Below are 11926 nucleotides of genomic sequence, written 5' to 3' on the forward strand. Positions count from 1 at the left end.
TTCTTCAGGCAAACATACCCTTTTTTAGATTATTTGTTCTAAAATCCATACCCGTTTTTCAGACCTGACCTCTAAAGTTCATAGCCTTGTCAGAGTTTTTAGACGAAAATGTTTAAAATCTATACCCATTTTCAGACTAAAACGGCCCAACCCGGGAACAACAAAGAAAACCTCTGACTGCCACCGTAAGTGACGTAAATCCCAAAGGTACAATTCAAAACAGACAGTTAACAACAGGTTAGCAACGGGTAAACTTTTGTATCTTTTTACAATGACCATTTTACCTTATCAACTCTGTTGATAAAACCAAACGTTCGTTTCCACTCCCCCACCGACCCAGCACCACAGTATCTTAAGAACTGTGTCCCTTTAGCAGTGGGTTAGCTTGACAAGTGAGCTGAGTTCTGTTCACAACTGAAAAGAGCGCACCCAACGGCATACAGAACTAATAGGACATCTTCATCTTCATTTAAACTTTAAAGAGCCGTTAGTTTTTCTCGTTGTAACTCTAGCCCTGCAGAAGACTAGTTGTAGTAGTTGAAATATTGGCCCAAATAAATAAGCCCTTTGCCGTAGTATCAGCCCTGCAATCAGTTTAGTTTGTTTACACGTAAAGTGACGTCTGGCACTTGCGTTCCTACTACCTGAGATCCGGCAGCAGAACGTATTGAGAACAGTTTATTTTGCGTCGTGTGGCCCCCTGCATCCAAAAGTTTTGTAACGTCTTTACCACAGCTACCATAACCCTTCAGTTTTTTGTTTTCTCATGCTAATTAGTGCTATTGTTATTTGTTCTCCACTGGGATTACAAAATTTGAATTTGAAAAACGAAATGAATGTCAAATAACGCCTCATGAAAATGGAATGTTGAAACAACTGAGGTGTGAATGTTAGAGGAACAATACCTTGAGTATATTTTTCTGTCTTACCTAGTAATTAATGAGAACTGAACTCTTAAAATTTATGAAAACACTCCATTCACATAACAAGGGCAGCCAACGATTCATTTCGGTGAATGTCTGTTTCGAAGGCTTTAATCGTCTCATCGACTCGGTTTTAATTAGGGTGAAATGATTTCATTGGTGAAATTTTACTTTAAACCTTCCTAACATGGGAAACATTTATTTTCGGAGGGACAAAAAGTGGCGTTTAGAGTGCACAATAAGGCCGACTGGGATTCTCGGAAAGTCACCAGCAGCTCGGAAAGTCAGGGGGTATTAACACCTCAAGCCCTAACACTTATCAGCATCAAATTTCTCCGAGTAATATCAATGCTTAATCAACCCATGAGGTCATGAGAATTAAGGATATGATCACCCAAGGTGAATTTTCTTGATTGTTTAATAACTTCTCCCCAGAACTTTTATAAGAAGAGGACGACGACAAGATAGGAGAATTTGTTCTTTGATGTTAGGGGCTTAGGTGCTGAGCTTCATTTCGCTAAAATTTCTGCGACTTAAACAATCAGCTAAAGAATCCGGGCATATCAAACAGTGTTAGCGTTCACATATCACTTTCCCGCGAGAAAACAGAAAACTGCGTTTCGAATGTCTTGCTTCAATTTCTCGTTGGCTGCACCTGGTAGAAGACGAGTTGTGGTGCTCAAAAGCAACTTCTTGCTACGACAAAAGTAGTTAGGAATACTAGACCGAAAAAAAGTCCTTTTTTTTATACTTTGACTCTTAAATTAAGATGCTGATTATCAAAAGTGCGAACTTGCGAGCGGTAAAGCACTGATAACACTGTTTAGATTACTGTTTGCTCTTTCAAGTAAGTAGCTGAGTTACAGTTCCTTTGAACACAATCAAAAGTTAACCTAGGTTTTTATCTCGCTCGCTAAAATGATTTTGAAAGCTTGGTAAAGAAACGTCGAAGTCAAAAAATAGGGACAAAAATGTTTCGGAAGAATGTTTATTGATTAGTAACTAAACTCCAGGATTAGTTTAATCGGGCTCTGGACAACTGGGCCCAGTATTCGAGTGTAGTAGTTATGTGTTCTATATAGGCTAAATTAATACTATAATTAGGTCTTATTTATTCTATAAAAGCTAACTAAGAGCGCATTTTATAGAATAGAAGTAAAGAAGATGTCAAAGCGATTCTGCTTCTTCCAAGTAAACTATACTGATTATTTTGTTTATCACCAAGTGAAAAAATGCAGTTCTAGTCATTATGAGAAGGGTATACTGTCTGAGTGTATTTAACAATTATTCCACGAGCCTGCGTTGGATAGGGGGATGATAGATAGCCAACGTGGCGAGTTCGCTATAATCCCATGTCGAACAAGCGCGAGTGAAATAATTGTTTTATTGAAAACAAACAAAAATGTTGCTAGATCTTGCGATTTCATTATGCACGAAAAAGACCAGGAGATGACTTAATGGCCGAAATCTCACAGCGGCTAAGGCAATCAAAACTCTGGAATTGCATTATCCGATGATGAGTTTTTAACAATAGCTTGGACTAGGACATGAGGGAACCGTTGTTTTGGTGTATTCAAAAACTCATTAATAATTCATAAACCCATTGACCTATCAAATGATCGATAAAACATCACATGCAGTGGTTTTAAAACCTGATAAAACCTCCTCCTTATTAGTATGCGGTGTTTAATGTTTTTCTCGTATGCTAATTTCCAACGCTCAGAAAAGCATCATTGTTATGAACTCTCTTGACACACGCTTTTCCAGGAATGTTTTTGAAGCCGTTCAAAAAACTCGCAGCACGTGTTTTATCGGGTCTAAAACCACTCGGCTGCGCCTCGTGGTCTTAAATCCCGATAAAACACTGCTGCTCGTGTTTTAAACATTACATAGCTGTTCGAAAGATCTTGTTCAAATGCCGCTTTAGACATTCTTAACTTGGGAGAATTTAAAAAGGAGAGTTCACAGCAGTTCGTAAATTTGCGAGATTGGACCTCCGTTTCCTTAAATATTGTGCGACTTCAAATCTCGATCGGCTGAAGTATTCTAGCTGTTGAAAATTCTCTCGGCATACACCACGAGCGTTGGGTGCGCCTGAAAATAGTTGTTTTTAGACTCGCTATTGATTCAGTGTAGATGTTTTAGTTCTCGATTTTTGCATCACGGAGTAAACTCATTCAATCGGTAAAGATCGTAGTTGTAGAAGACAAAGCAAATACACTCTGTTTTTTTATAAGAACGTATAATTTTGGAGCTGAGGCTGAACGTTCTTATATTTTTTTGCGATTTGAGGCTAAAAGCGTTCTTAAGATGTTCTTAAATTACATGGTATACACATCTTATCTTTATATCTTTATTTACCCTCGGAAGTTTTAGAGTAGCTTAGGCCCGGTTCATACGTCGAACTTTACATGAGCCGAACCTAATCATTTGGTTCGGCGCATGTAAAGATCGACGTATGAATCAGTTAGGATCGACAGATTTGTATTTGGGTCGACCCGCCGTTCTATTCGACTGCGCCAGTCGGATAGAACGGCAGAAGTTCGACTTCGATTCAGACGTCGAACTTTTCATGTGCCGAACCAAATGCATACGTTACGTATAAATTATATAAATTATATCTATCCCAAAAGTCTGTGCATTCCATCGACTCGGCATGTGCGCAAATGACTTCATTCTGAACAAGATGGCGGGAAAAGAGAAATGTGCGTGTTCTTCTTGTTTCGAAACAACTGAATATACTTGTCTGAGATGCGAAAGATTAAAAAAAAAAAAGAATCTATTCTTGATGTGCACACGCACTTCAAACGGACAGAAACTTTCCAATACAGGCTATATCAAAGGCGAAGCCTCAAGACTTCTCAGAACAAAATCTTCAAAAACAAAATTTGAAGAAAATATTACTCTATTCAAACAGAGATTACGCAACAGAGGTTACCTCGATAACCTTATAGATAAAACTCTTTCAGAAGTCAACCTCCGCGAAAGAATGTTGGCACTACAAAACAAACTAAAAACCCGCAAAAACATTTGAGGTTTGTTATGGAATATCGCCCTTCAATTCTGTGCCTAACCTAAAACAATTCAGATGAGTAAATACAGGAGCCATAATCAGGGATGGAGACCGTAAGCGTGGGGTCCACGCGTCCTCGTGTGTTGTACCAAAAAAAAAAATCTATTTTTAGAAAACATTGCCCCCCCCCCTCCCCTTCACGTCATAAACCCGCGTGAATACACGCAAATATGCGTGGGGCTACTACCTTATATGTGACACGGAAAGCAGCTGAGAAAAAATTCACTGAAGATAAAAAAGTCCTTACGTGTCTGAGTACATGTCCGTAGAGTGTAAGCTTTTTTCGTTCATTCAACAGTAGCAACGCACGCAGCGCCACCGTTTTCGCGCCTTTTTGACTTTGCTGTGAGAGTCATGTGATCAATAGGCCGCTTATTACAACCTTTCCCGTCTTCTTTCAATTGCTTCCTTTTCTTTGTGAGAGTCTAATTCCTCAAATGTGGGCACTGAGGAGATGCCTGGCAGAATTTTAAAATTTGGACGCCATTTTGAACGGGTAGAAAAAAATTTCAATTTCTCCGCGCGCGATCCTGGCCGTTTACACGCGTGCGTGCACGCGCGTATGGCGCAATTTTTTTCTAAAAATAGATTTTTTGATACAACACATGGGGACAAGCCCACAAGTCAAAATGGCATCTCGTTACGGTCTCCATCCCTGATTATGGCTCCTGGTAAAAGACACTTGATAGAAAATCAGCCTCTGCTAGGGGAGATCTACAAAGACCCTTCCTTACTTTCGTACAGAAAAGGGAGATCTTTGAAAGACGTACTCGTAAGAGCAAATTAGCTTTGAAGAAAAAATTTTGAATGAAGAGGTCCACACAACGCAGGAATTAAACTTGCTGGTAATTTTGCCGGATCTCTCTTGTGAAAGACCTCGTGTCAGGCGTCACTTGAACGTGAAAATACAAAACTGACTGCAAGGCTGGCACTACGGCAAAGGGCAGATTTATTGGTGGCCAATATTTCGACTAATAGAATTAGTCTTCCTCAGGGCCAGAGCTATACTTTGAAGGTCATATTCTTCCTATCTCGACCAGTAGGAGCCGTGTTTGGCCTGTCTTTATTATTTTACCAAGCAAGCTCTTCCATGTAAGAATTCATCTTTCCCGCCATTTTAAATCTTGTCAAGTAAAAACAACAGCCGCTGACCACGAAAATCTACTTGCTCACTTTAGCTTTTAAAATTAAGTTCGACTTCAGTTAGGTTCGACGTCTGAATCAACTGCCGAACTTAATTATTTGGGTCGACCTTAATAGGTATTAGGTTCGGCTCATGTAAAGTTCGACGTATGAACCGGGCCTTATGCAGCTAATATCTCCGAGCATTTACCCACCCAACCATGAAAATATATACACACAAAGACCAAACCACAACACCAGGAACTACGTCCCCTACTAGTATACTCGATCTTTACGAACAGTGAGTGGGTTCTTTAACGTCCCACAAAGTTATTTACGAACAAGGGTTGTGAGACGGGGCCTATGGTTGATCGTCCTTATCCGAGAAGACTAGAAAGTCTAACCATTTTCAGATGTCATTACAAAGGCACTTTTCAACCGATAGAAAGTCTCCCTTTTTTCCATTAACCAATAAGAGATCGAGACAAGTATTTTTTACTTTGGTCGCGTCAGATTTAATAAAATTTAAGTTTCGCATTTTATCCCGCCTTTTGACTTTATTTTGTCCCTTCTGGCTTTTTGTGAGTCAGTTTTTCGAGCGTATCGCGGTCCTTTTATTGAGTATGAATTTCGTCATAACATTGTCAAAGTGGCTAGGGATCCACTACTTCAACAATGTTATTACGAAATTCATGATCAATAACAGGACAGACGCATGAAAAAACTGACGTCAATTTGTTAATTTTTGCAATTGATTCCTAGGTAATAATTGTTTCAGTTTTAACCATCTTTAAATGCCTGTATCAAATAAACGCCTTCCTCGGAAAACCCTTTGCCTGGATCTTAGGCCTCTGACGTTCTCGGAGGTCAGTCCGTTTCCGGTTGTCGCAGCCCGATGATGCTATTGGGGACTTTACGCAACTACGACAGGACGGCAACGCCAACGAAAACGTCACTTGAAAATACAAGTTCGTGTTACTTGTACTACTTTTCGCTTTTTCCAATGCGTTCAACTTCTTCAATGTGGCCGAGCTATCCAGTAACAGAACTGGTGAGAACGGTCTTCAAGTTAGCACAGAGAATGAAAATTTACTGTCATGTGGTCGCGTTTTCAATAAAACCTTGAATTTGGGCATTTCACGCTGTTGTTTGGCCGAAGATGGCGAAGAAATGTATCAAAATTTGTAATGCACGTGTACAGCGTTGTTTAGCTCATTAAGCCTTTTCTTTATTGACGTTTTCGTTGCCGTCGGCGTTGTGTTTGCGTAAAGTTCCTACTGAAGTGAATGCGCCCGCAAGGCGTGTTAAGAAGCAATACAGGAATCCATAGTGTTTAGATGCAGGACATTGCAGATCGAGAACAATGGAATGAACGCAATAGATGACGATTTGGATAGTGATACTGATTGTCGAGAACTTCACTGTTATGGTTGTTTTGACATTGGCCTGCGAATACACCTGCTCGCTCACCGAACCCTGCCGCTAGAGTGTCTGCAATTTGCCCTGGGAAATACCATACTGATCACAACATCTCGGTCCAGAATCCGGGAATGCTGGTTGGTTGACTTTTTAAATAAATCGGTTCTATTCTCTAATCGCTGATGTCAAATGACAGACATGACAAAAGGGAAGAGCCACCTAGCGGCGCGCACGGAAAAGAGAAGGGCTTGTATTCGTGACAGTCATCATAAAGGTTTCATATTTCCGAGCTTGTTAACTGAATGAAGCTACATAGGTGCCCTTCACCCCAATTAAACGCCCATTTTCTACTATATAAACAAAAAGGCAAGAAAACTTATGAAGTTCTCAGGTTAGCACAAAATGTTTCAACAAAAGAAAAGCCTTTCAATGCTTGAGGAAGGCCTCCAAAGAATCATCCATAGCTTCCATGAATGGAGTGTGAATTATTGGGGACTGTGTTCCCGTGAACTTGCTTGAGTGGCTTTGGTTTCTGTACGTAAGGATGTCATCCGCCTTGAATTTCTCCCAAGCATGGAACATTTCTGCGGTATCTATGTCGTAGCCATACTTGGATTCCTTGACAATATCAGCAAGATAATCGGTTTGGAAATCGATTTCATCGTCAGCGTCTTTATTTTGGCCCATTCTAAAAAACGAAATGAAGAATAAATCGCATCAACCTGAAGATAATCCTCTCTTAAACTGAACGACTGGGATAACCTGCGACAAGAACTATGTGAATCACGCGAAAATGAATAAATTTCAACTAAACGGAGTTTTCCATTTCATTTTCGTTCTTAGAGTTCAGTTGTGAAGTAAGGTTATAGGTAAGAGATCGACCCTCCTCTTTATCTTTTCATTTCCTCGCATTACGTTCCGTTACTACCCTTAGCAATTGCCAAATATTGCTCTTTTACGTGAACCTTTATAGTATTTAGTGATTCGTGGTGGGGGCGATGTTCTTGTAGATGATGATTTCTTATCCTTAGTAATTCTTTCAACTATATTACACATAGCCGGATTCATAACACCCAGATGAAACATTACCTGGCAATCCATTTTTCGATGTCCCTTTCCATAGTTTCCTTATCTGGTAGAACAATATCTCCCATGATATAATTAGCCGCCCAATGGGCTTGTGCGTCAAACATGGTAAAGGTATAGTACTGATCCTCCATGCCAATGTACAGGAGTTTGTTATTTCCTTCACGGATCCACACGATAGACTTGTAGAGTCCCCCTGGATAAAGGACATTGCCACTTTTCATGCGCAAACGCTCTTCCAGAAAGGGGAAGGAGAAATGGTAACCGGTGCACAGAACGATGTCATCCACTTCTGCTTTGGTACCATCCTTGAAATGGATGGTGTTGTCGACGATGTTTGTCATCAGTGGCTTCTCTGTTATCTGACGGGGCCACTTGAAACCCATCGGTTTTGTTCGCCACGTGCAAATAATCCTAGCAGCACCGTACTTGAGACATTGAATGGCAATGTCTTCTGCAGAATAGCTAGAACCGACCATGAGAACTGTCTTTCCCTTGAACTGAGAGGCATTCCTGAAGTCGTGTGAGTGAAGAACTCGGCCGGGGAATTTCTCAATTCCAGTGAAATAAGGTACATTAGGAACAGAGAAATGGCCATTGGCCACTATGACGTAGTCAAACTTCTCGGGTGGAAGATCTTTGTCCCCTTCAAGATTTTTGACAACGACTGAAAAGTCATCGCTGGAGTCGTTGTAGGTCACGTGGCGAACGAGGTGGTTGAAACGAATCATAGGACGAAGGTTATTTTTGGTCCAGCGACCTAAGAAAGAAAGATTTCATAAGTTTTACTATAACGCGTGGGTGTGTATAAAACGTTTTATGACGAGGAAGCCGGATCTTGAGCAGCCATCACGGCGATGGCAAACTAAGGAAACGTAAAAAAAAAACCCAGCATATAATACGGTACTGGTGCATTTGTGTATGGTCTTTTGCAAAACAACTAATTGAAACGAGACAATTCAAAAGTTACGAGGCAACGAACAGCACATGATGTCTTAAAAAACTTGGCCTGCATAGGTAGCCGTCATTTTTTTTCCTAGACTCTAACATTCGGGAAGTTTCGCATTTCTGATGTTACCATGTAACATTAGTTGTTACCTTGAGATATATATCAGTCCAAAACTTGTGAGTGTTTTAGTTTCAGTTTCAGTTTCAGTTTATTGATTTGCCTCACACACAAATACGATATAAACAAAACATTAACGAGGGAAGGTAGCCCGATGAAGCCAATAAGGCTTATGTAACGGACTACCTTGGACTTTGGATGAGTGTGACATTGGTGTGAGAACAATGCGGGAGAAACACTACGGAAAACCAATTATAAAGCTGTAAAATTGGTGGTAAAGGGTCTCAGCAAATTTTGGGCTTAAAGTGAAGGACTCCAACATCACTATACATTACCTAATGTCCCATGGACCCAGTTTAATGGCCTAAGCTCCCACGACTCTCTGGTAACTTAGTCGTAGAGCATCTGGACTAGCAATCAGGAGGTCATAGGTTCGACCCCTGTTGGGAGAACTCGGATTTCTTTTTTTTCTTCTTTTTTTTTCTTTGTGCCTGTTTCACTGACTGACTTCGGTTTCAGGTAAATACTCACCGACCAAGTAATCGTAAAGAACCGCTCTGGGAGGGTACGACGGAATTGCTTTACCAAAATGCTCTTCAAAGGTGTAGTCAGGGAATTCCAAACATTCCTTGGGACCATTGGACCACAGTCCTCGGTACATGCTTCCATGAACTGGCTCTCCATATCTATCAATCCCTAAAAGAAGAAGAGATGGATTATCTGAGCCGTTGTTTCCATTCGTTTCACCAATTTAGTTCTATCACAAAGGAAAAGAAAAGACTTCTGGATACAGCTGCTGCTGTTCTTATCCATCTAAGGCTGCCTCAAGTGCAGTTCGTCACCTTGTAGAAGTGTGTAGCTTAACGATATAGTACTCCTGGTAGGATAACCATACTAGGCAGGTCTACGAGTGAAGGCCAGCCAAAGACCCCCTGATCCTCTAGGTTGAGGGTTGAGTGTGCTATTAAAAAATAGCTCGTGACGGAAAAATATATATGACGTCCGGTTTACGGTACCTTGGCATTTATGTCAGTGCAAAACGTAAAGGGCGTGAAACTCGTCTGAGAACAATGCAAGAAACACTACGGAGAACCAAATATAACACTGCAAAATTGGTGTTAAAGGGTTTCTTATTTCTGGGTCCGAAGGGAAGGACTCCAACATCACTCCGCACTTGTCTCATTCTCGTCCCAAGAGCCCATGCGGCGGTTTCAGCGGTTGCAGGAACTGAACCGCGCACGTCACACACGACGGTAACAGTGACAGCAGTAACAGGCACGAGATGCATTCGCATGACTACTTCATTGGCAGCTGATGATTGCATCCCTCGAAAACTTCTGCGGTGCAGTCGTCGTGTGTCCTGATAAAAATTTTCAGTGTGTGTTTAAATAGCAAGCATAAGACACAGTATTCCTTACCAGTTTCCCATGAGTATTTCCAGAGTCCGCCCCAATCAGACTGTTTATCGTAACACACAATCTCTGGAATCTCCTTTCCTTGTGCCTTCAGTTGATTAAACTGGTATAATACAGACATGCCACTGGGCCCTGCACCGATCACACAAACGCGTTTTGCTTGAGACATCTCGGATTCGTCAGATTTGATTACAGTCTCTTCGTCTGTTCCTGCCAAATACGAATGTTACATGTCATATATAATATATATCAATAACGAGTGCGAGTGTTTAATCAGCGGTTCCAAAAACCGAGAAGCTTATGGAAGCGTTTGATTACTTTTATTGATTACATGTATGTCGAGGTTTTTGGAACCGCTAATAAAACACAATGTACGTACAGGTTATGACTTCTCAAATGCGCAGTGAATGCGCATAAGAATACAAAGTTATACAGCAATGGTTGCTAATTAGCGTCAGGGTTAGAGGGAGGAGACGGCTGACATTTCAGACTTACTGTTTTTCAACCGTTGGGACAAAAAGACAAAAGAAAACTTCCCGAGCACAGTGCATGTATTAAATCATCGTTCGCTCGTTGACACCAAACATTCTTCAAAATGCGTTTGTATTACTGAAAGGCGGCTAGCCATTTCAGTACATATTTAAGCTCCACTATTGTGACATTTACGTACACCGGTAGGTAAAGTATGGAAAACTCCGACAGGGTTTCATGAATACAGATGACACCCGTTCAGTCTTTCCTTTCTCATGGACTTTTACTCTACTTTATCTCATTTCATATTGCATTGTCAGTATTTTCTTCCAGCTCTAATGCCAGCACCTACTTTCACATTGAAACTGCTAGTTTCTAAGATTAATCTTCGAAAATAAAATTGAAAATCTATCAGAGCACAGTTGATAAAAGGCAATCATGGTTATAAGCCTCGCTAACCGTCTTTGTTATATATACATCCGGACTACATGTATATGTTTTGTCAGGTGGCCCTGACTGTGCAAATGACCAATAGAAATCTAGAAACGTTCCAGTCAAGATATTCAACTATAGTGTGTCTGAACATTAAACTAAGGATTGTGCACGGTCGCGGCTAAACTTTCTTAAAGCTCTTTGCAATACTATTTTCCCTCTTTACTCTTTATGTCATGTTGGTTTTTATTCCCTCGTTGGACTTCTCGCGACCTTCGTCGCTGAAAGAAGTCGACTTGTACAGGGCTTAGAAAAGAATTTGTGGCAAGTCTAGGTCGCGGCCCTTCCAACATAAATTGCAGGATCATTGTTTTCATTGCAAGGTTTCATAACTAGTAACTGTGATCACAATCTTTTTTGAACTTCCTTACAATCGTGTTGAGTTCATCCAACTCCATGATCAGTTCAATAACACCCTTAGCTCAGTACTGCCGACGAAAAAGAACTTTGGATCGGCTAACAAGTATTTATGATCTTGACCTGTTCAGTTTAAACAATTAACAATAAGATCGGAATTTTTCACTTCAACCTACTCGGTGCAAATACTATTCTTCACACCCTTTCTCAAAATTAAACATAGGAATTCTTTTCATCCTAATTTCTCCGTTCTTCAAAGCAACATATGGAGCCTGAAACGCAACTTAGACCAGTTTCAAAATCATCTTTTGAGCAAACTAAATTTTCACATCAATATTATTGCAGTCACTGAAACTAGAATATATAATGAAGACATCCGTCACTTTAACGTAACACTAGCAAATTATAATTTTGAATTTGTGCCAACGCCCCTAGCTGCTGGCATGTATATCGATGACACCTTACCTTATAAAGTTATTGAAAAAACCGCTAATGAGGGTTT

At 40.5% G+C, this 11926-nt stretch overlaps 1 protein-coding gene across 1 annotated transcript in view; it reads right to left on the bottom strand.

Moving 5' to 3' along the window:
* Positions 1–84: 84 nt before the first annotated feature.
* The window catches only part of LOC146463846 (uncharacterized), a 15879-nt gene continuing 4037 nt past the window's right edge, over positions 85–11926 (bottom strand). Inside the window, exons 2-6 of the mRNA XM_085083874.1 lie at positions 10108–10314; positions 9221–9385; positions 7627–8383; positions 5300–7225; positions 85–3304 (exon numbers count right to left, since the gene is read on the bottom strand). Of these exons, the coding sequence (XP_084940000.1) occupies positions 6964–7225; positions 7627–8383; positions 9221–9385; positions 10108–10273 (1350 nt within the window). The 5' untranslated portion in view covers positions 10274–10314 and the 3' untranslated portion in view covers positions 85–3304; positions 5300–6963. The remainder of the gene's footprint in view (positions 3305–5299; positions 7226–7626; positions 8384–9220; positions 9386–10107; positions 10315–11926) is intronic.

This window comes from Pavona decussata, unplaced genomic scaffold (assembly GCF_977016875.1).
Source record: "Pavona decussata unplaced genomic scaffold, jaPavDecu1.1 SCAFFOLD_174, whole genome shotgun sequence".
NCBI lineage: Eukaryota > Metazoa > Cnidaria > Anthozoa > Scleractinia > Agariciidae > Pavona > Pavona decussata.